General features: G+C 45.6%; 1 protein-coding gene across 31 annotated transcripts in view; it reads right to left on the minus strand.

Annotated features, from left to right (window-relative positions):
* Nucleotides 1-358: 358 nt before the first annotated feature.
* The window catches only part of adgrl2a (adhesion G protein-coupled receptor L2a), a 485,081-nt gene continuing 457,564 nt past the window's right edge, over nucleotides 359-27,875 (minus strand). For 13 of the 31 annotated variants that reach the window (XM_043698637.1, XM_043698647.1, XM_043698666.1 and 10 more), the window contains 4 exons: nucleotides 20,087-20,183; nucleotides 7,463-7,591; nucleotides 6,331-6,348; nucleotides 359-2,628 (listed from right to left, as the gene is read on the minus strand). In XM_043698637.1, the coding sequence (XP_043554572.1) occupies nucleotides 1,832-2,628; nucleotides 6,331-6,348; nucleotides 7,463-7,591; nucleotides 20,087-20,183 (1,041 nt within the window). In that variant the 3' untranslated portion in view covers nucleotides 359-1,831. Of the gene's footprint in view, nucleotides 2,629-6,296; nucleotides 6,349-7,462; nucleotides 7,592-20,086; nucleotides 20,184-27,875 lie in introns of all 31 variants that reach the window. The other 18 variants (XM_043698661.1, XM_043698654.1, XM_043698653.1 and 15 more) reach the window with 3 other exon arrangements.

The following is a 27,875-nucleotide window of genomic DNA, read 5'->3' on the forward strand; positions in this document are numbered from 1 at the left end:
CAATTTCAAACAAACCTGTTGGACTATAACCTGGTGTTGTGTGACTTCTGACTTTGTCCACCCTAACATCTCCACATAGAACTTAGGCTAGACCTGAACAATAAATCTCCCTTCTGAGAGATTTTTTTAATCCATTGTTTCCATTCCAGAGTTGATCAATTGAATTCAAATTTCACCCTTTCGTATGGGTGGGATTGGAACTCCTGCCCCAAGACATCAGCTTGGGAATGGTCTAGCCCGGCAATAGTACCACTGTGCCGCCACATCTTGTACATCATTCACTGTTTTTTCCTTCCTTGATATCCAATCATATCAACATAACAGCAGGCAAAGAGAAAAAAAGCCTTTATCGATTCAATTATTTGCAAAATTCTCACATTTATTTACTGTCAAAGAAGTGTTAAACTTTACATCAGGTATTAGGCGGGTGGGGGATCTCGTTATTAATAGGAAATACACAAAAAGAAATCATATCCTGGAGCAAATTTCTATCGGGACCGTACAAACCCTGAATTGCAGGCAATGAGAAATAAATAAATTCTTGGGGGCCATGACATGAACTCTGGCCACGCTCATCACCCAGGGATTCAGCCTGCTTTTCTGATTGGCTGGACCAGATTGACTTGACAAGACTTTCTCAAAAAAAAGTGCCGATTCATTGCCCCCCCAACCCCTCCCAGAAAAAAAAAACTCTGCATCTACCAACTCCCCCCCACCCCCCCACCCCCCTCACCCCATCAAGTATATTACAGTCAAAAGAAATGGAGATTGATTTAATGATGCTCATCAGACTTGGCACAACTGGTTTGAATGACTCGGCGAAGATCGAAAGGGGCTTAACTCATCTGGGCCAAAGAAGAAACCGTTAGAGGTGGCAAATTCAGGGAAACAGGAAGAGAGGCTTTCCCTTAAAACCAAGAAGGGTGGAGCTCAAAAGAGGAAAAGGGGGAACGCTTCTGGCTGGCTCTGCACAGTGGACAAGTTGCAAACGAAAGAAGAGAAACACATTTCATCATCCAGTGCAGTCCGGGAGTCTCTCACAATATTTTTCATCCAACTGTTTAAAATTCTCAGGTCTGACAATGTATTTGATTTATTTTACAATAGCAATACAACAAAATATATATTTTCTTTAGCCTTTTCTCAGTGAGAACAGAGAAGCTGTACAGCTGAGTAATGAACGTGATGTGTAAGGCCTGTGGCTGGGCTGCTATTGGCTGGACGGGAGGGGTGTCTCCATTCACCAATCAGGGAGGAGACGACCGGCCCTTTAAGGAAAGCGGCCAATGAAGCACAGTTCATCTCTGCGTTCGACAAAGCCTCTCTTGTGAAGGGGGGAACAATTAAGGGACTACACACAACTATTGCAAGGTCTTCCCATCGTTGGCTGGCTCCCTGACCCACTGGATTGGGTAGGAAGTGGAGGGCTTGAGGAATGCAAGGTGCAACTCTATATATATATTTATATTTATATATACACACGCACACACACTCACACACACACACAACTGTGTTCAAAAACAGCTGCACTGGAATAGCCAGAAGTTCTCCCAAGGCATCAGCACAAAGACACAGAAGACCCCAGGTGACTTTTCTGGTTCAGTTTGCAACAGAACAAGACAGTTTCTGTGTTGCCACAGTCCGTTCCCTGTGTCACGTCAGAGTTGCAGGAGCCAGCTGTTTTTTTAAAATTTTGTTCCTGTACAATGTAAAAAGCACCACAGGTGGCTGGACTGTCCGTTTGGGTACATACGAGGGGTGGCACCTATTAGACGTCCTTATCTCAGTGTGTTTGTTTTAGAGTTGAGTTTTTGTTTTTAGCGATTGTGTTTCAAAGGCTAGTTATCAGTTGCATCTGTCCTTCCCTCACATCCCCTTCTGGGATCGCTTCTTCCTTGTTAATGGGGATAATATATCCATCACTGTTGCCCTTGCTGATTTGATAATATGTCTGAAGTTGGTTCCCAGCACCGAGATTGGGCATACTTTTGTAGTAAAGGTCCTCATTCTCACTCCTCTTGGAGGGCGACAGATCTTCCTCTGGTTCAGGGCTGCTCTGTGGATATGGGGAGTCCCTCAGGTTCGGCATGCTCGTGTACAGGGAGTCTCTGTTGGGCGACTGCACCGAGTCCTGGGCCTTGGCGGAAAGCTCAGCCGCCTGGGCCTCGGCTTCAGGCTCGGCCCGCTTCTGCTGGTGGTAGAGGAGAGAGTGGGTCCGCTGAGGGATCAGCGGAGCCTCCAGTTCGGGCTGCCGAGCCTGGCCGGGCCGGTCTCCGCGCGCCAGGGTCGAAGCGTCGGCCACGATGGCGTCGTCCTCGCTGCTGCTGCTGTTGTTGTTGGCGACGGTGGCCATCTTGGCAGGCAGGCCTCGGTCGGCGGCGGCCATCTTGGCGGGCAGGCTGCGCTCGAGGTTCGGCGCCTTGTGGCTGCCTCGGAGGTTGTTGTGCACCAGCTCGGAGATGATCATCTTCTCGAAGGCCGTGTCGCCCAGGCTCAAGCCGCAGTCCAACGCCTGCACGCTGTCATTGGAGAAATCCCCGTTCCGAATCGAGTAGCTGTTGTTGAAGTTCCCGTTAAGTGGTAGAGTATCCATCGCGCTGTTGTCCCTCCCGTTGTTCAGTGAATGACCTGCAACAAGAGAAAAAAATGCATGACAGAGTTAGTGTCCTTGTCAGTCCCTTCCGACCAACCTTTCAAACCCGAAGGAAAGAATAACCAAATTTTTTTTGAATGCAGTTCAGGACAAAGCAGCAATTTTGAGCATTTAAGGATAAATGGAGCTGAGAATTAACCCCACCCTGTTCACCCCCAAAAAAATCTAATCTCACTGAGGAAGAGAAATACAACACCATCTCTTTGCCTGTAATACTTATAGTGTGTGGGGCACAGCAAAATGGATTTGTTTTGTCCTGAAATACATTACAGCTGACCTGGGTCAGGAGAGGAGGAACGAGATAAACACACAACCTTCATGAAACAAGTGCAAATAAACAGAACTAAACAATATCAACACAGCAACAGCAAGCAAGACTAACGTTACGGAGCCTTTTCAGCGTGGAACACCGTGTTGCAAAGCGAGGGAAGTGGGGGTGGGGTGGGGTGGGGGGGGTGGAGAAACAGACAAAGCACAAAGTCAGCAGAACATAAACCAAACAGTCAACCTTCTAGAATGACAAGCACCATCTGAAAAACACGACAGACATCAGCTGGATTGGCTCACATGGGGCATTTCACATCAAGTCTGTCTGCTCAAGCTAGTGAGTGTAAGGGTAGCTGACACAAAAGAAAGTGAAGTGATCATTGCAGCATGAAGAAAGATCACACAAACATCTCGAAAGAGAGAGAGAGAGACAGAGACAGAGAGAGCGAGAGAGAAAAGAAACCAGCCAAATGCAATTGCAGGCCTTCCCGTTTAGAATCAAATGCTGGAAATCTGAAACAAAATCAGAAATGGCCGGAGAAACTCAGCAGGTCTGGAGAGAGAAAGCAGAGATAACGATTTGGGTCTGTGACCCTTCTTCAGGGCCCTGTTCCTGAAACGTTGACTCTCACCCCACAGATGCTGCCAGACCTGCCCAAGATTCCCCAGGACTTACTGAATCTCTACAGTGTGGAAACAGGCCATTCGGCCCAACTGGACCACTGACCCACTGAAGAGTAACCCACCCAGATCCATTCCCTATTACTCTACATTTACCCCAGACTAATGTACACCTAACCTACACATCCCTGAACACTCTGGGCAATTTAGCATGGCTAATTCACCTAACCTACATATCTTTGGATTGTGGGAGGAAACCGGAGCACCCGGAGGAAATCCACACAGACACGGGGGAGAACGTGCAAACTCCACAGACAGTCACCCGAGGCTGGAATCGAACTCAGGTCCTTGGTGCTGTGAGGCAGCAGTGCTAACCGCTGAGCCACCTTCCCAGTTTTGTTTGGGGTCTTCTTTTTCTGGTTTCAGCTTCTCATTCCTGATGCTCAGTTTTCTTGTGAGGGACAGGCAGTTCCCACCCATCATTATCCCCCTTCTGTCCATGACCCCCTCCCCCTGCACCCACACTTGAGAGAGTAGGAGGTCTTCAATCACAGTGACGAGGCTGACGGGGGTCAGGAAAGAGGTGGCACTGCTCATGGGGCTGGGGCCTGGCTTTTGTAAGACAATGTCCTTCAAGAGCCTAACCCCAGTGGACAACTGAAGATATTTTCCAAACCAAACACCGAAAGCACTGGAGAAACTCAGCTGATCTGAAGTGTTTGTGGGAAGAGAAACAGAGTGAATGTTTCAATGCTTCATCACAACTGACGTGTTCCCCGGGGCAGGCTGCAGAAAATGGAAGAGTAACTGTGTGTCGGGAGGGGAAGGGAGATGCTTGTTATCCTCAGGAATAAAGGCAAAGTCTTGCAGAAGCTGGAAATCCAAAACAAGCACAGAGAATGAGGCAGCAACTCAGCAGGTCTGGGGTCTGGCCTTGCCTCAGCACTGACATTCTTCAGAACTGGCCCTGAAGATGATTCATACCAGACTCGAAATGGTAACTGTCTTCTTCTGTCTCCACAGATGCTGCCGGAAATGCTGAGCTTCTCCAGCAATATCTGTGCTTGCTCACAATAGCTATAAGCAGGTGTGTAGGCTTGCGTGTGTTTATATGTGTGTGAATGAGGGAGAGAGTTGGTGTTGTGTGTGTGTGTGTGTGTGTGAGTGTGTGTATCAGTGTGTGTGAGAGCTTGTATGTGTGTGAGGATATGAGTGAGTGAGAGCATGTTTTTGAGTGTGTGAGTGAGAATGTGTGTTTGAGTGAGTACATGTGAGTGTGCATGTGAGTGAGTGACTAAGTGTGATTGAGTGGGTGTGAGAGTGTGTTTGAATCTGTGTGTGCATGTGTGAATGTGTGAGAGTGTGTTTGAATGTGTTTGTGCAAATCAGTGTGTGCCTGTCTGCATGCATATCCGTGTGTGATCGAGTGAGTGTGAGAGCATATTTGAGTCAGTGTTGTGTGTGTCAGAGTATGTGTGCATAGGAGCAGCCTCATCCATTTGCAGGATGTTGGAAACAATAATGAGGGAGCATTATACTATTTTCCAGCTTAAGAAATCCTCCAGGCCCAGCACAGACATGTAAACAGCCAGCATGTGATTTGAACACAAATGCAAATGCGGACATGTGCGGAAGGGTGGGGAAGACGATGAGCACATTTATGAGCACGGCATGCCTTGGAAAGTGTGATTTGTATTTTCCTTCACTGTCTGGAATGATGCTAAATGTGAGTGTGGAGTGTGACTGGCTGAGAGTGATCGCGGAAAGGTTACGTAGAGACTTTGAAGGAGAACAGCTTTGGCTGGAACAGCTGCACTAGACTCCAGGGCCCTGGTGCTGACACTGGCTGATTGCAGAAGGAGCTAGGAGGTGAGGGTGTGAGTTGACCTCCCGGGGAGAGATGCGCAGTAGGCAGTTTTAGTGACTCTGGATTCGACAAGTGCTCGGTTCCCAGGGGAATTCACGCCGCTGGTTTGATTGACCTTCGTAGATTTTGTTGAAGAGATCACTCCTTCCTCTTCACTTCACCCCCTCTCCTTTCCCATCTGCTCCCCCCTCCCAAAACCCCTTTCCTCTCCAGTGAACATCCTGACTGTTGCTGACATTGCCTGCCCCTTTGTGTACCTCGGAGACAGGGCCAGCTGTCGACTCGAGCATGGACAATGAGTGAGTGCTGGGGAGAGGGGCTCAAAAAGCCTGATACCTCTTCTCATCAAAAGTACCATGCCCTGTGGACCTGCTTGACACTGAGAGCAGGAGACTTCGCCGAATATCCCTTCCCCAAACCCCAAAGAGCAAAGCAGAAAAGGAAGACAATTCCCAGAAGTAGGAAAGGCAGTAAAAGCTGTGTTTGAGACAAACTTGGAGGACCAGCCCATTCATTTCCAAATACTGCCGTCTTTATTTGCAGCCCACTCTGTTTTATCCTCTCCTGAGAAATCTCTGCTGGGGGTCTCGATGGCCCTCACAACCTCACTGTTCAGGACAGGCCCGAAAATCTGAATGCTACTTTTTAACCACAACAACGAATGTGGGACCCTGCAAAAACTAAATTTGCTCTGACAGTATTGCAGTTGCTGTTTACGTTCATCATACCTGTCCTATCAGCACCAGTTCACCCAATTAACAGCCAGAGAATCACAGAGAATCGTTTGCCACTGAGTCTATTCCTCAGCCTCCAGTTATTTTTTCATCTCATTTCAAATAAAGAAAGAGTAAAGTAAAATTAAACAAGCATGCTGGAAGTTTTTTTTACATTTGATAGGCAAAGTTAAGTTTGACTCCCATACTTGTGTCTCTGTAGGTCACTAGAGGGAAGCATAAGGAAAGAGCAAAAGACAAGGTATGAAAAAAAAGCAAGCTCGGGTTAGATTCAACATACCACCTTTAACAACATGCAAGCTTTTGATCCTTCCTCTCTTTGCAAGTGCTCCTCGCGCTATAACTCCTTTGTTTGAGATCAGGTAGCAATCCCTTAGCTTTCCTGAGGTGAGCCCTCAGGGCAGTGAAGGGTCAAGTGGCTAGTTTGGTTCACAAGCTCACGCAGAGGTGATTGAGTGAAGAGAGGATTGCTCCATTGGTCACTTGTAAGAACATCGTCAAGGTCTGACACCTTGCTCTTCCTTTAAGGTGGTGCCTTGAACCACCATTTGCTTTGACACTTGGACAATACCCCCAGTAGGTCCTATACGCTCTCGATCACCCCCTTCCCCGCCCTCTGGTCTCCCCCGATACAGATGGTTTACCCACTCTCCGATCTCGGCCTACCAGGGGAGGTGGGAGCTGCACCCGACACCGTCTCCCAATACACCCTCACACAACTCCCCCGCGGCCTGTATTCCCATGGGAAGTGGGGTCTTTGGTAACAGTAAAGAACTCTCTCACATTCACTGCAAAATACTCTACTCTCCCCTCTTTCAGTGAGACACGGTGCCGTAGCCCCTGAATCTAGCTCATTCAGAATGAACTGGTGACAGAATGATGCATTGGTGGCAGGTGGAGGGGTTGACTAGTTCTTTCCCAAGGTCTTCAGCGAATTATCTCTCTCAGAAGGGAGGCGGTGAGGGTGGGCATGTAGAGGGTGTTGCTGAGTGGATGAGAGTTTAGGAGATGAGGAGATCTGGGGTGGCAATGAGCAGGAATGGGTGATGCAGTGGGGTGGGTGAGTGAATCAAGTGTGCAGGTCAGGAGGGCGAGTGGTGGTGCATTGGTAGGAATGACGGGAGAGAGGTGGGTTGCTTGCATCGAATACCCTGCAGTCCACAAAGTGCCAAAGATCTGATAAGGATGGGCCCTGCTGAAAAGTCCTTTGTCCTTGCCTGGGTAATTCTGACTACAGGCCCACTCTAACAACAGCCATCCAATAGACACACCTGCCACAGCCATGGTAACAATGGTTTCACAAGAGATAAGGAAGCACACCTGGTGAGCTAAACACGTCAGCTGATGGGGAATTAAAGACAACAGTTTCCGCAAGCAAGGTGTTATAAGGGTTGTTAGTGCCATGGGGTCGCAGAAGAGGATTTGTTAGTAGGTAATTGCCCGTCATCCCTGAAGCAACAAGACAAAGAGAAATACATCAGTTTGTTTTTGTTTCTGTTCAACACACACATACACACAAAAAACAATCTATCTCTCACTTTGTCTCTCTCTCTCTCTCTCACACACACACATATACACACACAAAAACAATCTATCACTCTCTCTCACACACACACACACAAAAACAATCTATCTCTCACTCTCTCTCTCTCACACACACACACACACACAAAAACAATCTATCTCTCACTCTCTCTCTCTCACACACATACACACACACACAACCCTTAACAATGGAAATGATGCATCTTTTAAAAACCCATCTGAGGAGGCCTGCCCGTTTCTGATGTAAAATTGTGACTCATTGTACCATTGCTCAGGTGAAAACCATTTTAAAAAATGGCCCCACAAAATGGGCAATAATTATCATCCCTTTCTTTTATTTTGAACATCAAGGTGGCTGACAGCCTGGTGTGGTATTGTCAATTCCATACACTTTAGGGAACATCATCATGCTGGGAAAATAGGACTTTATGTTGCCTTGAGTCACCACAAGGTTCCCAAAGTGGAAAGGCCTGAGATCTTCACATAATGATTATAACAAGGTCAGCCAGGTGGACCTCATAGAATATGAGTTCCTTGACTGGGGCTGTTAACCTGGTCCAATCAGGGAGCCCTGGCTGACAGATAGAAGGGGTGAGTGTTAGAGATACTGACACTCTGGCAGCAGACTCTGACTGAGGCAGGACTGAAGTCAAGGACTATTCATGTGTAAATAAAGGGTGACTCGGTGATGGGATACCAGCCTCTGTGGAGCCATTTCAATTCGGGGGGGGTGTTTGACATCCTGATATTTGGTGGTTGGGAATCTAAAATTAAAATTGCTTAGTAAAGCAAAGTATTCATTTATAGAATATGGAAATGGTGGCAAAAAGGGATTGAAAATAAACATTATGATATCTTTTTAAAAAATTAACAGCGTTTTGTTTTGCCTTGTTTTGCATTAGTTTTCAGAATGACTGTCTCCACATTCACCAATAATCTTTGGTGCCCATCATCCATGTGTCCTGTTGTGGTGACAGGGAATATTTTAGGTGACCCTGCTATTGTCCACCATATCCCCAACCCCCTCCATTTACTCAGTCTCTCTCTCTCTCTCTCAACAGCTCAGTGAGTTTATCCAGTGAGTAGCTGACCCAAGTAGGGTAAGAGCATTACAAGTTTGATTCCTTGCCTGCTCTCAGCTGGTTAACAACAACAACTACTGCAGCAGCAGCCTGCATTTATCTTGTGCACATAACATCCCCAAATGTTTAACAGGCTACAGCCAGGAACCTCTCCTCACCAAGAGTGAGGGAATAAAACGAAATGGGAAAGGAATTGGAAATGGGCACGCCCCCAACTCCTGATCTCTGACCTTCTGTCATTGGGCCCAGTCCACCTCCAGTCATTCACTTCCCCAGATTCAGAAGTCACATGACACCAGGCTATAGTTCAGCAGGTTTATTTGAAATCACAAGCTTTGGATCACCTGCACACTTCCCTCGACGAAGGAGCAGCACTCCGAAAGCTTGTGATTTCAAATAAACCTGGAAGACTATAACCTGGTGTCGTGTGAATTTTAACTTTGTCCACCCCAGTACAACACTGGTACCACCCCATCCCACCTTGGCTGTGTACGGGGTGTGCAGACATTAGGAACATGTAAAGACAAACTTGATTAGATTAGATTACTTACAGTGTGGAAACAGGCCCTTCGGCCCAACAAGTCCACACTGACCCACCGAAGCGCAACCCACCCAGACCCATTCCCCTACATTTACCCCTTCACCTAACACTACGGGCAATTTAGCATGGCCAATTCACCTAACCTGCACATTTTTGGACTGTGGGAGGAAACCGGAGCACCCGGAGGAAACCCACTCAGACACAGGGAGAATGTGCAAACTCCACACAGTCAGTCACCCGAGGGGGGAATTGAACCCGGGTCTCTGGCGCTGTGAGGCAGCAGTGCTAACCACTGTGCCCCCACCGTGCCTCTCTGTGCCCGGACTGTGACTGCAAGCAGCAAGGGTGGATTCAACCAACAAACGGGTCCCCGCCCCAAAACTAGAGATTGGCTAACACTATCTATCTGCTAACCCCACAATCTCATCACCTGCCCCTCACCCCAACTGCTGCCCCATTTCAAAATTGTTGGCTGCACTATGCTGATACGCGGTGTGTTAAAAGATTTGTCGTTTCCGTTAGCTCTCGTTCTACTTAATTCCATCTGGTGCTCATTTTAACTAAAAATCAACAGCAACAAGGTATTAAATTTCCAAAGTTTATCATGCTGGGGAAACCCAATTGTTAACTTGACATCTACTTATGTTTTAGAGTCATCGAGCATGGAAACACACCCTTCGGTCCAACCCGTCCATGCCGACCAGATATCACAACCCTATCTAGTCCCACCTGCCAGCACCCGGCCCATATCCTTCTAAACCCTTCCTATTCATATGCCTTTTAAATGTTGCAATTGTACTAGCCTCCACCATTTCCTATGGCAGCTCATTCCATACGCATACCACCCCTTAGGTCTCTTTTATATCTTTCCCCTCGCACCCTAAACCTATGCGCTCTGGTTCTGGACACCACGACCCTAGGGAAAAGACTTTGTCTATTTATCCTATCCATGTCCCTCATGATTTTATAAACCTCTATAAGGTCACCCCTCAGCCTCCGATGCTCCAGGGAAAACAGCCCTAACCTATTCAACCTCTCCCTATATCTTAAATCCTCCAAGCCTGGCAACATCCTTGTAAATCTTTTCTGAACCCTTTCAAATTCTACATCTTTCCGATAGGAAAGAGATCAGAATTGCACGCAATATTCCAACAGTGGCCTAACCAATGTCCTATACAGCCACAACATGACCTCCCAACTCCTGTACTCAATACTCTGACCAATAAAGGAAAGCATACCAAATGCCTTCTTCACTATCCTACCTACCTGCGACTCCACTTTCAAGGAGCTATGAATCTGCACTCCAAGGTCTCTTTGTTCAGCAACACTCCCTAGGACCTTACCATTAAGTGTATAAATCCTGCTAAGATTTGCCAAAACTGGTCTCGCTTTACATCAATTATCAAAAAGCTTTCTCTCAAAATTCATTTACGGTGTGAACTGCCCATCCCTCTTTGCCCAGAGGGCAGCTAAGAGTCAAAAGCAGGTCTGGAGGCACATGGAGGCCAGACCAGGTAAGGAAGGCAGATTTCCTTCTCTAGAGGACATGAGTGAACCAGATGGGTCTTTCCTGACAATGCTTGAGAAGTGTGTGCTGACCAGTTAACCAGTGCATTGGTGGAGACAGTTCACCAGTGAATGTACCGGTTTGATGACAACTGACAGTTAGCTGCCAAGCTTTGTTTCAATTAAGATCAGGCAGGTTGTCCGCCTTCAGTCAAGGAACTGCCATGAGGAATGAACCAAATAGCTGCCTCTTATTTTGTTCAGTTAAATTATTGTGTAGAGTTTGTGTGTACATGTCTTTTTTTCTCAGAGAAAGTGAGAATTGCGGATGGTGGAGATTAGAATCCAAGAGTGTGGTGCTGGAAAAGCACAGCAAATCAGGCAGTATCTCAGGAGCAGGAGAGTCAACATTTTGGGCATAAATGTTCCAGTCCTGATGAAGAGCTGATGCCATAAATGTCAATTCTCCTGCTCCTCAGATGCTGCCTGACATGTTGTGCTTTTCCAGCACCCCACTCTTTGACTGTTTTTTTTCCATCTGGAAAGGTTATTAACTGATGAAGTAATTTATCTAGCTCCCAGGGTATGTAAGTGCACCACAATTCAAACTCAAAGGACAATCTTAAATTTGGTGTCAGCATAATTCTCGAAACACTCAGAGTTATTCAGCAAATACTGGCCAATCTCAGACTCAGAACTAGTGTTGGACACTGTGCTTAGAGGTTTGTATGACAATCCAGCAGCTTGTTGTGTGTTCGGCTGAATGTAATCCCAAAATGTAAATGATTTATTTGTTGTACTTGGAATCCATTGTTGCATGTAAGAATTTCATTACTTATTAGGACCATAAACCCAATAACAGAAGTAGGCCATTCAGCCCATTGAATCTGTTCACCATTCAATGAGATCATGGCTAATCTGCTAATCCTCATCTCCACTTTCCTGCCTTTTCCCCATAACCTTTGATTCCCTTAACTGATTAAACATCTGTTTCTCTCAGCTCTGGACATACTGAATGCCCCTGCCTCAACAGTCCTCTGGAGTAAATAATTCCACAGTTTCACTGACTGCTGAGAGAATTAATTCCTCCTCATCTCTGTCCCATTATTATGAAATTATAGCCTCTGGTTCCAGACTCTTCCATAAGGGCAAACAACTTTCCATCTTCTGCTCAAATTTACCTTTGAAATGGAGCATGAAGCAAACCCCCTTCCCATGAAGTCTTCACTGAAAAATCAGTGAACACAATGGAGTGGTGGGGGGAGAGGGGGTCTCTACTGCTGTCTATTGCAAACTGACTTTCCCTGGTTAGTATACACCCTGGAATATGAACAGTCCCACACGCAATGATTGGCCTTATCAACAATCTTCATCAAGAAGGATTCAGCCATTTTGGTCACCGTGATCGCTTGATACACCGAAATTGGGAACATCAAAGCCATGCTGTGGGGTAATAGTGACACAGATCAGATCATTTTCACTGGGTAGCGTGTCACCTCACAACTGGGTTAAGTCACAGAATTCCTACAGTGCAGAAAAAAGCCATTTGGCCCGTTAAGCCTGCACTGACCCTCCAAAGAGCATTGCACCCAAACCCAGCCTCAGTCTCCAATCCAACCCTGCAAACCCACATTTCCCATGGCTAACACACCTAACCTGCATATCCCTGGACATTATGGGCGATTTCCCATGGCCAATCCACCTGACCTGCACATCTTTGGACAGTGAGAGGAAACCAGAGCACCCAGTGGAAACCCACGCAGACATGGGGAGAATGTGCAAAATCCACACAGACAGTCGCCTGAGGCTGGAATTGAATCTGGATCCATAGCGCTGTGAGGCAGCAGCCCCTCTCTGTTAGACCTGGTGTCATGTGACTTTTGACTTTGCCACCTGTTTGCATCTCCACACCTTGAGTACACCTAATGACCCAACCTCAACAGCCTTCTGCAGTAAAGAATTCCACTGATTCACCATATCTGAGAGAAGACATTCCTCCTCATCTCCATTATATTTTCTCTTTGCACATTTCTCCAATTCCCTTCTGGAAGTCATGGTTGAACCTGCCTCCACCACATTCTCAAGCACTATATTCCAGATCCTAACCACTCACTGAATAACAATATATTTCCCTCACTTGGGGCCTTGGGTCACTTCAATACTGGTGTCCTCTGCAACTCCACCCTCTGACAAATCAAACAGTTCGTTGTTCTCTGTCTACTCCATCAAGACCTTTCAGGAATATTTCTGTCAAATCCCCTTTGCTTCTCCAAGGGAACAATTTCAGTTTCTCGACACTTCTTTCAACAATTGCTTGGCACTTAATTGTCAGTTGTCAACTAACTGGTACATTCACCATGGCAACAGTTACATGAATCAGAGTCCCCGTATCTGAAGTCTCTCATCCCTGGAACATGTGCCCTGGCAAAACAGCAGTCAGAGTGGGCTATTCACCTCCCTAGTGACGAGTTTAATTCAGCCTTAGCTAACATTCCACATTGGGTCAGTGATTGACCAGAGGAACTCCTGCATGACTCAGAGACTGTAATTCAGAGAAAGTGAGGTCTGCAGATGCTGGAATGTTAAGCTTGGAAAACGCTACTGTAGAGTACAGTTAATGGAAAGGTTATGTTAGGGAAGTCATCATCCAGCATCTAAATACAGATATATGGAAAATAGGAGCAGGTAAGGGCTATTTAAGCCTGCTCCACCATTCAATATGATTGCACCTTATCACTCTACTCAGTCCCCTGTTCTGGCTTTCGCCCCATAAACTTTGATCCCTTTAGCCTGAAGGAGTAGTGATCAGACAATGGCCTAGTGGTATTTTGCTAGATCTATTAATCTGGAGTCCCAGCTAATTTTTTTTAGATTAGATTAGATTAGATTACTTACAGTGTGGAAACAGGCCCTTCGGCCCAACAAGTCCACACCGACCCGCCGAAGCGCAACCCACCCATACCCCTACATTTACCCCTTATTACCTAACACTAAGGGCAATTTAGCATGGCCAATTCACCTAACCTGCACATCTTTGGACTGTGGGAGGAAACCGGAGCACCCGGAGGAAACCCACGCAGACACGGGGAGAACGTGCAAACTCCACACAGTCAGTCGCCTGAGTCGGGAATTGAACCCGGGTCTCTGGCGCTGTGAGGCAGCAGTGCTAACCACTGTGCCACCGTGCCGCCCCCACCACTGTGCCACCGTGCCACCCCCAATGTTCTGGGGATTTGGGTCCCACCCTGGCAGATGGTAGAATCTGAATTCAATACAGATTCTAGAATTAAGGGCCTAATGATAACTATGAAACCATTACTAATTGTTGGGAAAAATCCAACTGGATTCATTAATGCCCTTTAGGGAAGGAAATCTTCCATCCTTACCCAGTCTGGCCTACACATGACTCTAGACCCATAGCAATGTGTTTGACGCTTAACTGCCCTCTGGGCAATTAGGGATGGGCAATAAATACTGGCTTTGCCAAGGACACCTACATCCTGTGAATGAATAGAAAACACTAATTCCAAAATATTCAATGGTTTAGCCTCAAACACTTTCTATGGCAGAGAATTCCACAGACTCATAACTCTCCAAATGAAGAAATTTCTCCCCATGTCAATCTTAGGTTGTTTTGAGGGATATGGGTCAAATGCAGGCAGGTGAAACCAGTTTAGTTTGGGAAGATGGACTGGTTGGACGAAGATTTCTGTCTCCATGCTGTATGATTCTAAGTGACCCACCACCTATTCTTAGACTCTGACCCCTGGTTTTGGACTCCCCGGTCATTGGGAGCATCCTTCTTGTATCTAGCCCTGTTAGAATTTTATAGGTTTTGATGAGAACCCCCTCATTCTTCTAAACACCAGCGAATATAATCCAAACCAATCCAGTTTCTCTTTGTACGTCAGCTCTGCCATCCCAGGAATCAGTCTGAGAAACCTTCCATAGTCAGAACATCCTTCCTCAGAAAAGGAGACCAAAACACCAACACAATACTGGTCTTACAAAGTCCCCATACCAGTGCAGCAAGACATCGCTGCTAAATCCTGCCATTATTACCTAACTGTGACTTCAGACTCAAAGCTATGTGGTTGACCTCTAAATTGCCGTCTGAAATGGCTCTTGGAAGCCACTCAGTTCAACAAGCAATTAGGGACGGGCAATAATTACTGTCCCCGCAAGTGATGCACACATCCCATGAAAGAATAATGAACAAAAAACACCCGGGTTATTCCCTAAAGTGGCCTAGTAAGGCTCTCAAGCACTACTTGTGGACCAAAAGTCCTGTACATCAAGTCGAATTGTTCACAAAGAATTTTTAAAAAACGCATAAACAGGAATATTTCCCTCTTATGTGCATTAAAGAAAAAATGCAGCTGTTTTAACAGATCTCTGAGTTATGCACTTTACTGTTACCTTGCCTGTTTCTAAACAGCTGCAATAAGATAATTAAACATTTAAAAGATCACATTTTAATTTAGGACTGAGATAATGAATCACCTGCTAAATATTTCACTTCAAGTGGCTTCAAAGCCTGATAATTCAGTCAGTAAAGAGCTTTTCGATTATGTGAAAACGTCTTCTCTACTCAAATTATTGTCAAGACATATCAACATGTGAGGATCATCTTATATTTATCTCCAGTCACAGCTGTGTTCAATGTGGACTCTACTTTTAATCAATTAGCCATCAATGGGAGTATTATCACTATCTAAAACCTAGCCATTGCAACAGGATTGATGAGGGCATTAATGAAATATTTTGTTATTTGAATAAAGATTATTCAGTGCTAACTCATTTAATGCATTTTGCAACAAGGGCTTGCAGCTCAGTCCTTTCACCCAGAGATTTCCAATAAATACCAACAACGAGGCGAAAGTTGAAGGAAGGGGGAATGTGGAGTGAACATCAAGATTTCAAGGCAGGGGTGAAAGAGGGGGTGACGAACATGAAAGCAGTAAACAGGATGTTGTGAGGCCTCTCCTGGGGTACTGTGTCCAGTTCTGGTCACCCTGTGACAGGAAGGGTATTATCGAGCTAGAGGGGGTTCCGAAAAGATTGACCAGGATGATGCCAAGCATGGAAAGTTTGAGTTATAAGGAGGGGCTGGATAAGCTATGACTTTTTTCACTGGAGCGTAGGAGGTTTAGGGATGATATTCTGGAGGTTTATAAAATCGTGAGGGACATAGATAAGGCGAACAGCAGGTGTCTTTTCCCCAGGGTGGTGGAGTGGGGAGTTTCATACATGTTTCAGGTGAGAGGAGAAAGTATGTGAGAGGCAACTTTTTAACGCAGAGAGTAATTTGTGTGTGGAATGAACTTCCAGAGGAAGTGGTGGATGTGGGTATAGTTACAATATTTGGAAGACATTAGTACATGAATAAGAAATGTTTAGAGGGACATGGACCAAGTGCAAGCAGGTGGGACTAGTTTAGTTTGGGATTATGGTCAGCATGGACTAGTTGGACCAAAGGGTCTGTTTCTGTGCTGTATAACTGTTTGGCTGGCATTGATTCTGCACTGTCAACAATTTTCAGTGGTCTGAGGGCACTTTGACAGGAGAAGAAGTAAATGACACGATAGTAAAGGAGGAGAAATTAGAAGATTGGTTAGAAGCTTAAACTGATGGCTTGCTTTTCAGGGGGAACTTGTAAAGGTGGGAAGATGGAGGGGTTCAGGGGAAGAATTTTTGAGATCGGGGACTCAGCTGCCCAAAGGCACATATGACATTTGCTAACTGTGGGGCAAGGGGATTACACAGAGAGTGCCTGCAACATGGAATGAGGCAATTCAACCCTTCACGTCCATACTGGCTCTCCACAAGAACTATTTGAATGGCCTCATTCCTCTGGCTCTTTCTTGAGGCCCAGAAAAGGGCCTTCCTTTCAGCTGCTTGAATCCCTTCTACATCACACTGGCAGTCAGTGTAATCCATAACCTAACCTCTCGCTGCATAACAACCGTGTTCTCACATCACCTTGTGCTCCTTTCCTTCATTACCTTCAATCGATGACTCTGTCCATATCAGCAGTTCCTCTCTGTCCATTCTGACTAGAACCCTCGGGATTTTGAGCACCTCCATCAACTTTCGCTGCTCAAAGGAGAAGAGTCCTAGCTTCTCCAGATAATCCCCCATTCCTGGAAACATTCTTCTAAATCTTCTCTCTGCATCCTCTCTCCAAAGCCTTCACCAAATTCCTACTTTGGCCACAATGCTGCAGTTAAAGCTGAACCTGTATGTTGTTCAACTTTAACATAACTTCCTTGATTTTATAATTAATTCCTCCAGTTCGAGAGGGAGAGGAAACATCGACTCCACAACTTCTTCTTCAAGACCCTTCGAGATCTTATATGTTTCAACCAAGTTACCTCTTAATCTTCCAAACTCCAGCAGTTACAAGTCTAGCTTGTCCTACCCTTCCTCACCCATTCTCGGTACTATTCTCGTAGTCTCTGAATCGTTTCCACTGCACTTACGTTCTTCAATAAATAAAGAGATGAAGACCGTACACAGCTGTCTTACAATGCTCAGTAAAACTGAAAGATAATGGGTGGCTCAGTGGTTAGCACTGCTGCCTCACAGCGCCAAGCACTCGGGTTCAATTCCTGCCTTAGGCAACTATCTGTGTGAAGTTTGCACATTCTCCCTGTGTCTGTGTGGGTTTCCTCCCACAGTCCAAAGATGTGCAGGTTAGGTGAATTGGCCACGCTAGATTGCCCATAGTGTTAGGTGCATTAGCCACGGGTAAATGTAGGGGAATGGGTCTGGGTGGGTTGCTCTGTGGAGGGTCGGTGTGGACTGTAGGGAATCTAATCTAATCTAATCTAATCTATAAACTCAGTACTTTTTGATTCTGTCCACGACCAACATAACATTCTGTTTGCTTTCCAAAGGCAGAGATGGTCCAGAGGGTCTACCCGGTTATCTACTAAGGAGGAATCCCTGGGCTTTTTGTTTCATGGACACAGATTTCTAATCACAGCCTTCACGACAGCCAGGCAATCCTCGCTGTGCATGGGTGGGTGTGGACAAGGGAGGGATGGAGGGGGTGGTGTGATGGTGGGTGGGGGAGAAAAGGCCAGAGGAACAAGCATTACCCTCCAGAATGTCCCAGTGCAGAAAGAGACCATTCAGCCCAAAATGGCTGCACACGCTCTGTTATCTCCTGCCATATCCCTACACACCATTACTATCGCAAAAGAAATCCAATTCCCTCTCGAATGCCTCAGCTGAGCCTGCCTCCACCACATTTCCAGGCATTACACTCCACACTCTAACTACTCACTGCGTGTAAACATTTTCCTCATATCACTCTTGCTCCTGCTGCACATCACTTCTCATTCTGCACCCTCTCATTTGTTTATCTGTTACAAATGGGAACAGTTGCTCCCTATCTGCTCTGTCCAGTCCAGTTCATTCATGATTTTGAAAATCTTGGGAGTCAAACCTTCTCTCAGCCTATTCTCTCCAGGGACAGCAGTCTCAACGTCTTTAATCCACTGTCTTATTGCAAGTTCCTCATAGCTGGAATCATTCTGGTTAAATCGCTTCTGCACTCTCTCCAATACATTTGCATCTTTCCTGTAATGAGTCACCCAGAACCGTATACAATCCTTCAGGTGAGGTCTCACAAGTTCAGCAGCACCCCCTTGCTCTTGTACTCAATGACACTATTAACAAAGCTGGGGACACTGTATGCTTTATTGACTGCTCTTTCCACCCTCAATCATATGTGCACAAAAACCCCAAGATCTAATTCCAAAGCTCATAGAATAAAGTGTTCCCTCTGTGCTTTCACTCCTTACCGTGGGATGCATATTCCTCCTTGCAATGATGGGGAGGCAATGACCTAGTGGTATTATCGCCAGACTGTTAATCCAGAGATAGGAGAGAGTGAGGACTGCAGGTGCTGGAGAGTCAGAGTCGAAAAGGGTGGTGCTGGTCAGACAGCATCCGAGGAGCAGGAGAGTCGATGTTTCAGGCATATGCCTTTCCTGATGAGGGGTTTATGTCAGAAACATCGACTCTCCTGATCCTCGGATGTTGCCTGACCTGCTGTGCGTTTCCAGCACCACACTTTTTTGACTCTGTGAATCCAAAGGCCCAGGTAATGTTCTGGGGACCCAGGTTAGAATCCTGCCACAGCAGATGGTATAAGTTGAACTCAGTTAAATCTCAAATTAAGAATCTAATGAGGGCCGTGAATCCATTGTTGGAAAAACCCATCTGGTTCAATAATGAACTTTAGGGAAGGAATCTGCCAATCTGGCCCAGTCTGGCCTACATGTACAACAAAATCCACAACAATGTGGTTGTCTCTTAACTGCCCTCTGGGCAATGAGGCATGAGCAATAAATGCTGATCGAGTCAGTGCTTTCATCCCATGGAGGAATTTAAAAATAATTGAATTTCAGTCATAATCCGTTTTCTGTGTATGATCCACTCTGACTGCTGAAACTGGTGTGCAAAACTGGGAACTCATAGGATAACATAGGATATATGGTACTGAAACAGGCCATTCAGCCCACTGGCCCTACACCAGTGTTTCTGTTCCACTTCAGTGTCCTCCTGTCTTTCCTCTTCTTAATCAATAATTATTCTCTATTCCCTCCTTTATTTCCTAGCCCAGCCTCTCCCATCCATGCTCCTTGCTTCAATCCCCCACTCCCCCTCCCCAACCCCTGTAGGGGCCAGCTCCGCACTCCCACCAGTCTTTGGGTAAAGACGTCACTTCTTGGAATTCATCTACTAACTCACTCCTCCTTCCTCCCTCACCATCTCTCACTGACATTTCCCCAGATACGATACAGCATAGAAGGGAGCCATTCGACCCATTTTGTCCAGCCAATTCAACGCAGGAGCCTCGGATTTTCCTGATCTACAGGGGGTGGGGGGAGGCTCTGTTGGTAACTGGATAAACTCACTGAGTTCTCTGAAGAGCCAAAAATGATCAATTTTGATTCAGTCTAGCTAAAACAACGTATGTATCATGGCTCTGGATTGAAGTGAGGAGGGAAGGGCGGGGGGGGGGGGATCGGTGGCATTGGGAGAGCAAAAGAGTTACTGGAATTGTTCAAGAAAAGGTCGGACGTGAATCTTTCTTTTCGGCTGCACTAGATCTGTGGGTTTGCCTCTTACAGAGTGACATCACAGAAAAGCCACACCAGGACACGCACGTACACCATCCCCCACCCGAAAGACATTTCTTTTTTTCTTTTTGTTTTTGTCAATATGTTTCTTTTCCCCCCTACCCCAGGAACTAACCTTGGTTAAGTGTTGAAGTGCTGTTGATTTCACCTGAGATAAAGGAAGATTCTGATTGTTTTCGCACAGTGTCATTCCACATCCTTCTAATACGACTCTGTGAATAGGCCAAATAGGCTGGTGAGCAAAAAAAAACACGCCGGAAAAAGAGAGAGAGAAAAAAAAGGCCAGTCTACATGAGAGCGATTACAAAATGGACGACTGAACTTTGACATGTCTCGGATCGTGGGGGCATTGCACTGACTTTGCACTGACTTTGGAGGGATGCTACCCCATTGTTCTCAAAGCCTGCTGGGATAGCAAGGGAGCCACTTCACACGGAGTTAATACTCTTGGATGAACACCCACCCAAACATACTAGCGCTGACTTCGAAGAAGGATGGGAGTGCTCACTTCTCTTCTTGACAATGCCCTTTCACTCATTGCTTGGTGAGTGGTCAGCAAGTGAGTCTTGTTGCGGGAAGCCAGCCTCCTCTCTTCAGGAGGCCCTAAGCTAAAAGCATTCTGCCTTTTATGCTGATTCCTGATTGGGAATGTCCCTCCTCCCTGTCCGTGTGCACAACCAGCTTTGTGTCCAAAAACAAAACGTTGGCTGTTGCTCAGTTCTCTTATGTGGGGCCTATCTCCCCTTGTGCAGGGTCCAGTGACGCTTCTTCAGAACTATCTCCCCCAGATCATGACCCAATGGTGGCACACCAGGCTACTGTGTCCAAAACAGTCGCTAATCTCATTTCATCTGGGGATCTCCTCCACTACTGCCTCCATGCTCGTTGTCCCCCAACCCTACACCAATCCACCCATGTCTCATGTTCACTCAGCAATAGGTGATGGGTTTTTGAAAATATAGTGATTCAGCTTAAAATCTGAAACACAAGCCAGCGAGCGCAGGACAAAATCCAGCTGGTCTGGCAATATCTGCAGAGACTGAAACAGTTAATGTTTCAAAATCAAAACAGAAATTGCCAGAAAAGCTCAGTGGGTCTGGCAATATCTGCAGAGACTGAAACAGTTAATGTTTCGAAGTAAAATCAGAAATTGCCAGAAAAGCTCAGCAGGTCTGGCAGCATCTATGGAGACAAATCAGAGTGACCCGCCCTTGGAGCTACATTTTTGTTGGGAAAGAGATAGAAGCGTAGAAGTGTAGGATTGAGGAACTGCAAGCGTTGTTAGTTAATGCTTCCGGTCTAATAGACGAAAAAAAACCAAAGAACTGTGGATGTTGGAAATCAGACGCAAAATCAGAAATAGTTGGAAAAACTCAACAAGTCAGGCAGCATCTGTAGAGAGAAATCAGAATTAACATTGTGGGTCCAGAGATTCTTCTTCAGAAGTGCTTGTTTTTGGGGAAGGTGGTAGATGCAGGCAATATAGGGTTGGGGGACGAGTGTGGAGACAGTGGGAGGAGATGGAGGGGGTGAGATCCCCAGATGAAATGAGATTGGTGACAGTTTTGGACACAATAGCCTTTTGTGCCACGATGGGGTCACAGTCTGGGGAGATAGTTCTGAAGAAGGGTCACTGGACCTTGAATGTTAACTCTGACTTCTCTCCACAGACCTGCTGAGATTTTCCAGCAATTTCTGATTTTGTTTTACGTCTGGTCTAACTGCTCAGAGTCATACTGGACTTTTTTCAAACAATTCATTCACAGAATTTTGGAAACATTGACTCCGTTTCTCTCTCGAAAGAAGCTGCCAGACTTGCCGAGTTTCTCTGGGACTTCCTGTTTTTTTCGATCACCATCATCTGTAGTCTTGGCTAAAATATGACAATGTTCATTTTTCCTGATTGCTGGCTATTCCATTAAGCTTTGAAACCATTTTGGACTGAATACTTAAGAGAAGGAAATACAAGCATTTTAAATTATTTTAAAAACTGATACACAGCCAATGATTAACAATCACACTGAGGGACTTGAGGCTGTTTTTGTTAGAGAGAAGAAGGTTGAGAGGTGACTTAATTGAGACATAGAAGATAATCATAGGGTTAGATAGGGTGGACAGGGAGAGCTTTTTTCCTAGGATCGTGATGGACAGCACAAGGGGGCATAGCTTTAAATTGAGGGATGATAGATATAGGACAGATGTCAGAGGTAGTTTCTTTACTCAGAGAGTAGTTGCACTGCCTGCAACAGTTGTGGATTCACCAACTTTATGGGAATTGAAATGGTCATTGGATAGGCATATGGACGAGAATGGAATAGTGTAGGTTAGATGGGTTTCAGATTGGTTTCACAGGGTGGCGCAACATTGAGGGCCGAAGGGTCTGTACTGTGCTGTAATGTTCTATGTTCCACGTAGGAAATAATTAGATTTTTTTTTCCTGAAATGGTGCCTTCAATTTGAAAATCAACCTCTGGAAAAAAAATATCGGCAGAGAATAACTCATGTTGTGATTTCTACAACCTTAGCCTTGAAAACATCCGAAGCACAAGGTGATTGGCTCAGGAACAGCAAATAAAAATGATTCATATTCTTAAAATAGAGGCAGATGTTTGGGTCTTTTGCTACCAGTGGAAATACATTGGAGCTGCACATGCAAGGCAGGCCTTGCCAGAGTTTTTGAGAAACAAGATTAGGGCAGCATTGGGCCTCAGTGGTTAGCACTGCTGCCTCACAGCGCCAGGGACCCAGGTTCGATTCCAGCCTCGGGTGACTCTCTGTGTGGAGTTTGCACATTCTCCCTGTGTCTGCATGGGTTGCCTCCGGGTGCTCCAGTTTCCTCCCACAATCCAAAGATGTGCAGGTTAGGGTGGATTGGCCATGCTATCTCAGTGACCAGCAATGTGTAGGTTAACCATGGGAAATGCAGGGTTTATAGGGATTGGGTGGGAAGGTCTTTGGAGGGTTGTCAAAGGCTCAATGGGATGAATAGCCTGCTTCACTGCTGTAGGGATTCTATACAATAGACAATGTTGGGATGCAGGTGACAATGGGTGGACTTGACTTCTGATGTTGGACAGAAATTGTCTTTTCTTTTCCTCTTTGGTAAGTATACTTGGGCCTTTTGTAAACTGTGTGAAATCCATGATGCATTTTGTGGGCAGTTGCCAATTAAAAGAAAAACTATTTGTGTTTATTTTTCATGTATTTTTACACGGTAAAAATATCCTTAAGCCAGTTTATCATAGCATTTTTATCTAAAATGAATTTGACACTTGGCCATACCATGAGATAACAGGCCAAGCAACTATAAACTTGGCCAAAGAAGGAAGCTTTCAGGAAAATCCGAAAGGAGGGAAGGGACATGGAAAATTCTAAATGGTCATGAGGGCAGAGTTGGATGCCTGAAAAGGAAGAGAAGATTATAAATGTAGGGAAGGCCAAATTCATGAAGGGATTACGTTGAGCAGTTCAAAGGGGGAAGGATATAGACTAGTATTTAGGTTGTGCATCTCTCATTCACATCTCAAAGAACTTCACGTGGAATGAATTATTTGGGAGTGCTGTCACTGGCAGATCACACAAACACCAAGGAGCTGAATAACCACAGATAAGTTTGAACCTTGTCTGTTGCTCGGATGGAGTTCTGGATAGTACTGCCTCAGCTGTGGGGCATGTTACAAAGAAGCCATGTTGTTTGAGCACTGGACAGTGAAACATGAAGAAACAATTCCCTCATTTTTGACACCAGGTGAAGAAGGACAAGTTTAATGCACAATGTCAGAGCACCTTATCTAATCACCTGCACATCCCAAAGTATGGTTGACTTAATTATTCTATTTTTAAACTTACACACTGTGCTGACATAGCAAACGTCTGCACAAGGAACGCCTGAGATTGGAAATGAGGTCATGGACCATCAGCTCAGTTTCAAGGATGGAATGTTGTCCACGTCCCTTGGGGGCACTTACTGTTGTTCCATCAACTTGAGTGAACAGTGCTCAGCAGAAGATCCCAGGTCAGATGCCTGTCCTGCAAACCTCGTCTAAACTGCTCTCAAAGATCACAATTTTCGCTTGATATTTTATCAGTAAAGTTTCTTTCACCCGATTGTGATGTTCTCAAGAGCCCAGGGTTCTGCTTTCTTCTGTCTAATACTAACAGAAACCCACAAGCCAAAATCTCGAGCACACTGAGGTTTGAAAGTTGATTTCTAAAACAGAATGCCCGATTAAAAGTCACCACTCCAAAACTATTAATTCTATTTCTTTTGTTCTGAGATAGTCATACCCGACTCGAAATGCTAACTCTGTTTCTCTCTCCCTGCTCAGTCTCTCCAGCTCTTTCTGTTTTTAGTTTCAGCATCCGCATGGTTTTGTTTTTGTCGCATGGTCAATCTTCTTTTCTAAATGTGGGAGACAGGTCCTAAAGATTAATGAACTTGAAAGACGGTAGTAACCTTCCGTTTCAATAGACTATACAATCTCTACAAAGGGAGAACAGTATTGTCCTCTGCAAGACTTTACGGAGGATGCAGAGATGCTGTCGTGTGAAACAATAATAGAAATTGTGCTGGAGAAGCTCAGCAGGTCTGGCAGCATTTGTGGAAGTGCTTTTGTTTCTGATTTCCAGCAGTTCTTTCAGTTTTCATGCTTTAATGTGTAATTTGCACAATGTGGGTGTGTGGTCAAATGCACACCAGATGAGGTATATTGTGGTTAAGTGTGAGGTTAACCACTTTGTAGCGAAAAAACAGGAAGACAGGTTATGATCTGAATGGTGATGGATTGGGAAAGGGGGACGTGCAACGACACCTGAGTGTTCTTGTAAACCAGTCACTGCAACTAAGCATACAGGTGCAGCAGGCAGTGACAAAGGCAAATTGTTTGTCTATTGGTCTTCATAGCGAGAGGTTTCCAATACTGGAGCAGGGATGTCTCGCTGCAATTATACAGGTTCTCAGTAAGACCACACCTGGAGTACTGTGTGCAGTTTTGGTCTCCTTACCTGGGGAAGGAAGTACTGGCGATGGAGGATGTGCAATGAAGGCTGACCAGACTGATTCCTGGAATGGAGGCATTGATGTACAAATAGAGACTGGATTAGTTAGGACAACGTTCATTGGAGTTTAGAAGGGTCTGTAGGGGGAGGTGGGGGATCTCAAAGAACCTGTAAAATTCTAACAGGAATAGACAAGATAAACATGGGGAAGGGTGTTCTCGAAGACTGGGGAGTCCAGAACCAGGGGTCACAGTCTAATCATATGGGGAGGTCCATTTAGGACTGAGATGAGGAGAAATTTCTTCACCCAGAGAGTGGTGAGCCTGTTGAGTTCATTCAGCAGGAAGTGGTTGAGGTCAAACATTGAATGGAGAAGAGGATGGATGAAGTTCTTCAGGCTAAAGGGATCCATTGGTATGGATAAAAACAGGGAACAGGGGACTGAGTTAGATGATCAGCCATGATCATATTGAATAGTGGTGCAGGCTCGAAGGGCCGAATGGCCTACTCCAGCTCCTATTTCCACTGTTTCGTAAAATGGTTTCAGAGGTTTTTGGTGAAAAAAGTCTATTTTAACAAATGAAACTTAAAAGGGATTGATAGGAGCTTGTTGCACCATTCAATAAGGTCACATGACTGATCTGGCCTTGAGTTCCCTTTCCAGCCTTCCCCTTCATAGCCTTAATTCATCAAAAGTCTGTCTCACTCAATGACCCAACCTCCAGTGTTGCCTGGGGAAGGAAATCGCAAACATGAACCAACACAAGAGAGACTCCTCTTCATCTCCATCTTAAGTGGGAGCCCATTTATTTACAGAGTGTGTTTCTCTGTGAAAGAAATTGGGATATGTTTCTTCACAAAAGATGCCATTCACACAAAGTGCTATTATCAGTGAGACAAGCCAGTGAACACCTAGTTTGGAAACCACCATAAAGGTGCATCTGTCGAACAAAATGCATGGCTTGCTTGGTGAGAGAGAGAGAAGGGGGTCTAGTCTTATGGTAGTGTCTCTTTCTGTGCCATGTGTCACAGCTGGATTGGTCAGGACAGAAGTAAAGCAACAAATTGCCCCAACCATGAGTCAATGATGGGTGCATGATATTCATTCACAGACATGGACAATATCAGAACAAGATTCATCTCTAAGTTAGCTGTCCATTCTACTGAAAGCTCAAACAGTTCAGGTAGAAAGATTAAACCAATCACCTGTATGTAGTGACAATGTTTTCTGAAAAAAAAGAATTTCATTTATATATAACCTCAGGATGTTCCAACATGTTCTATAGCCAGTGAAGTACTTTGAGAACTATAATTGCTGTTGTCATGTAGGAAACACAATGTAGTCAGGATCACTGAAGCAGCGGGTCGGGGGGGGGACAAAGAGAAAGAGAGAGAGGGTTGGGGGGGGTAGAGATAGGGGATGAGACTGGAAGGACATATCGTCTGGAGGAACATCAACTTGGTGAAAGACGCTCTTTGGTCTGCCTGAAATCTGTTGTTTTTCCAGAACAAGGAGCTGACCAGGACTGAATGTTGGCAGTCTGGCACATTCCAAGGTCCAGGACTACGTGCTGAGGGATGCACTGAAGTTTAGGGCAGCTGCTGCCAATGTACAGTGGGGAAAGACCACCGTCTGAGGGATTCCTGCTGAAGTTAAAAGGGGGTCTATCCAGTTATCGGACCCTCCTAGTGCCTCAAATGCATGTAAATATAGTCATTAGTCTGTTGACAGAGTCAAAGTCCAGTGTTTTTGTTTCCTTGATAGACTACAGTCCTGATTTGAATTGCATTTGTAACTATGAATATACGAAGAGATATGTTTTATGAACCAAGTATGTTTCTGAGAGAAAGAAGGTTCCCCCAGGACAAGGTTAGCCCACTGCACTTTGGGTCTGCTGATCCCTACGATGTCCCCAAATGCAGGCCAAAACTAACCATAAGGTGAATGTGGAGAAAGTGAGGACTGCAGATGCTGGAGGTCACAGTTGAGAGTGTGGTGCTGGAAAAGCACAGCGGGTCAAGCAGCATCCAAGGAGCAGGAGAATCTGCTGTGACCTGCTGTGCTTTTCCAGCACCTCACTCTCTAATATAAGGTGAATGCCCCAATCAAAAATCACCAGGGCCAAGTTCCCAAAGTGGTTCAGTGATACTCCCTTACTGCTCCTGCGATCGAGTCAGTGTCAGAGAGAAATCGAAGATTCTGGAGATTGGGACACTCCCTCTCTCAGTCTAAAACCAGATGTGAATGGTGCAGCATGGAAGAGAGGGCACTTAGCCCATTGTGTCTCTACTGGGCCCTGCTGCAAACAGTCCACCACTGAGGTCTCCTCATGCACATCAGTACAAACCCATGAACACAAACGGAGATCCATGGTATCTTGAGCTGGTTGCATTTTTCAACCATTTGATTCTCACAGGGATTGGGCACAGAGTCAGGTTAAAGGCATAACCCACCTACCAGAAGCCACATTTTATTTCCAAAGCATGTCAAGAATATTTGACAGTGGAGTGCCTGGCAAACAGCATTGAAAGTCTAGTGGCAAACTTTGTAATGCTGCCTGATGCTGATAGATAGAACATAGATAGAACATAGAACAATACAGCACAGAACAGGCCCTTCGGCCCACGATGTTGTGCCGAACATTTGTCCTAGCTTAAGCACCCATCCATGTACCTATCCACTTAAAGGTCACCAAAGATTCTGACTCTACCACTCCCACAGGCAGCGCATTCCATGCCCCCACCACTCTCTGGGTAAAGAACCCACCCCTGACATCTCCCCTATACCTTCCACCCTTCACCTTAAATTTATGTCCCCTTGTAAAACTCTGTTGCACCCGGGGAAAAAGTGGGAGGAAACTAGAGCACCCAGAGGAAACCCACACAGACATGGGGAGAATGTGCAA

The sequence above is a fragment of the Chiloscyllium plagiosum genome, chromosome 11, assembly GCF_004010195.1.
Source record: "Chiloscyllium plagiosum isolate BGI_BamShark_2017 chromosome 11, ASM401019v2, whole genome shotgun sequence".
Taxonomy (NCBI): Eukaryota; Metazoa; Chordata; class Chondrichthyes; order Orectolobiformes; family Hemiscylliidae; genus Chiloscyllium; species Chiloscyllium plagiosum.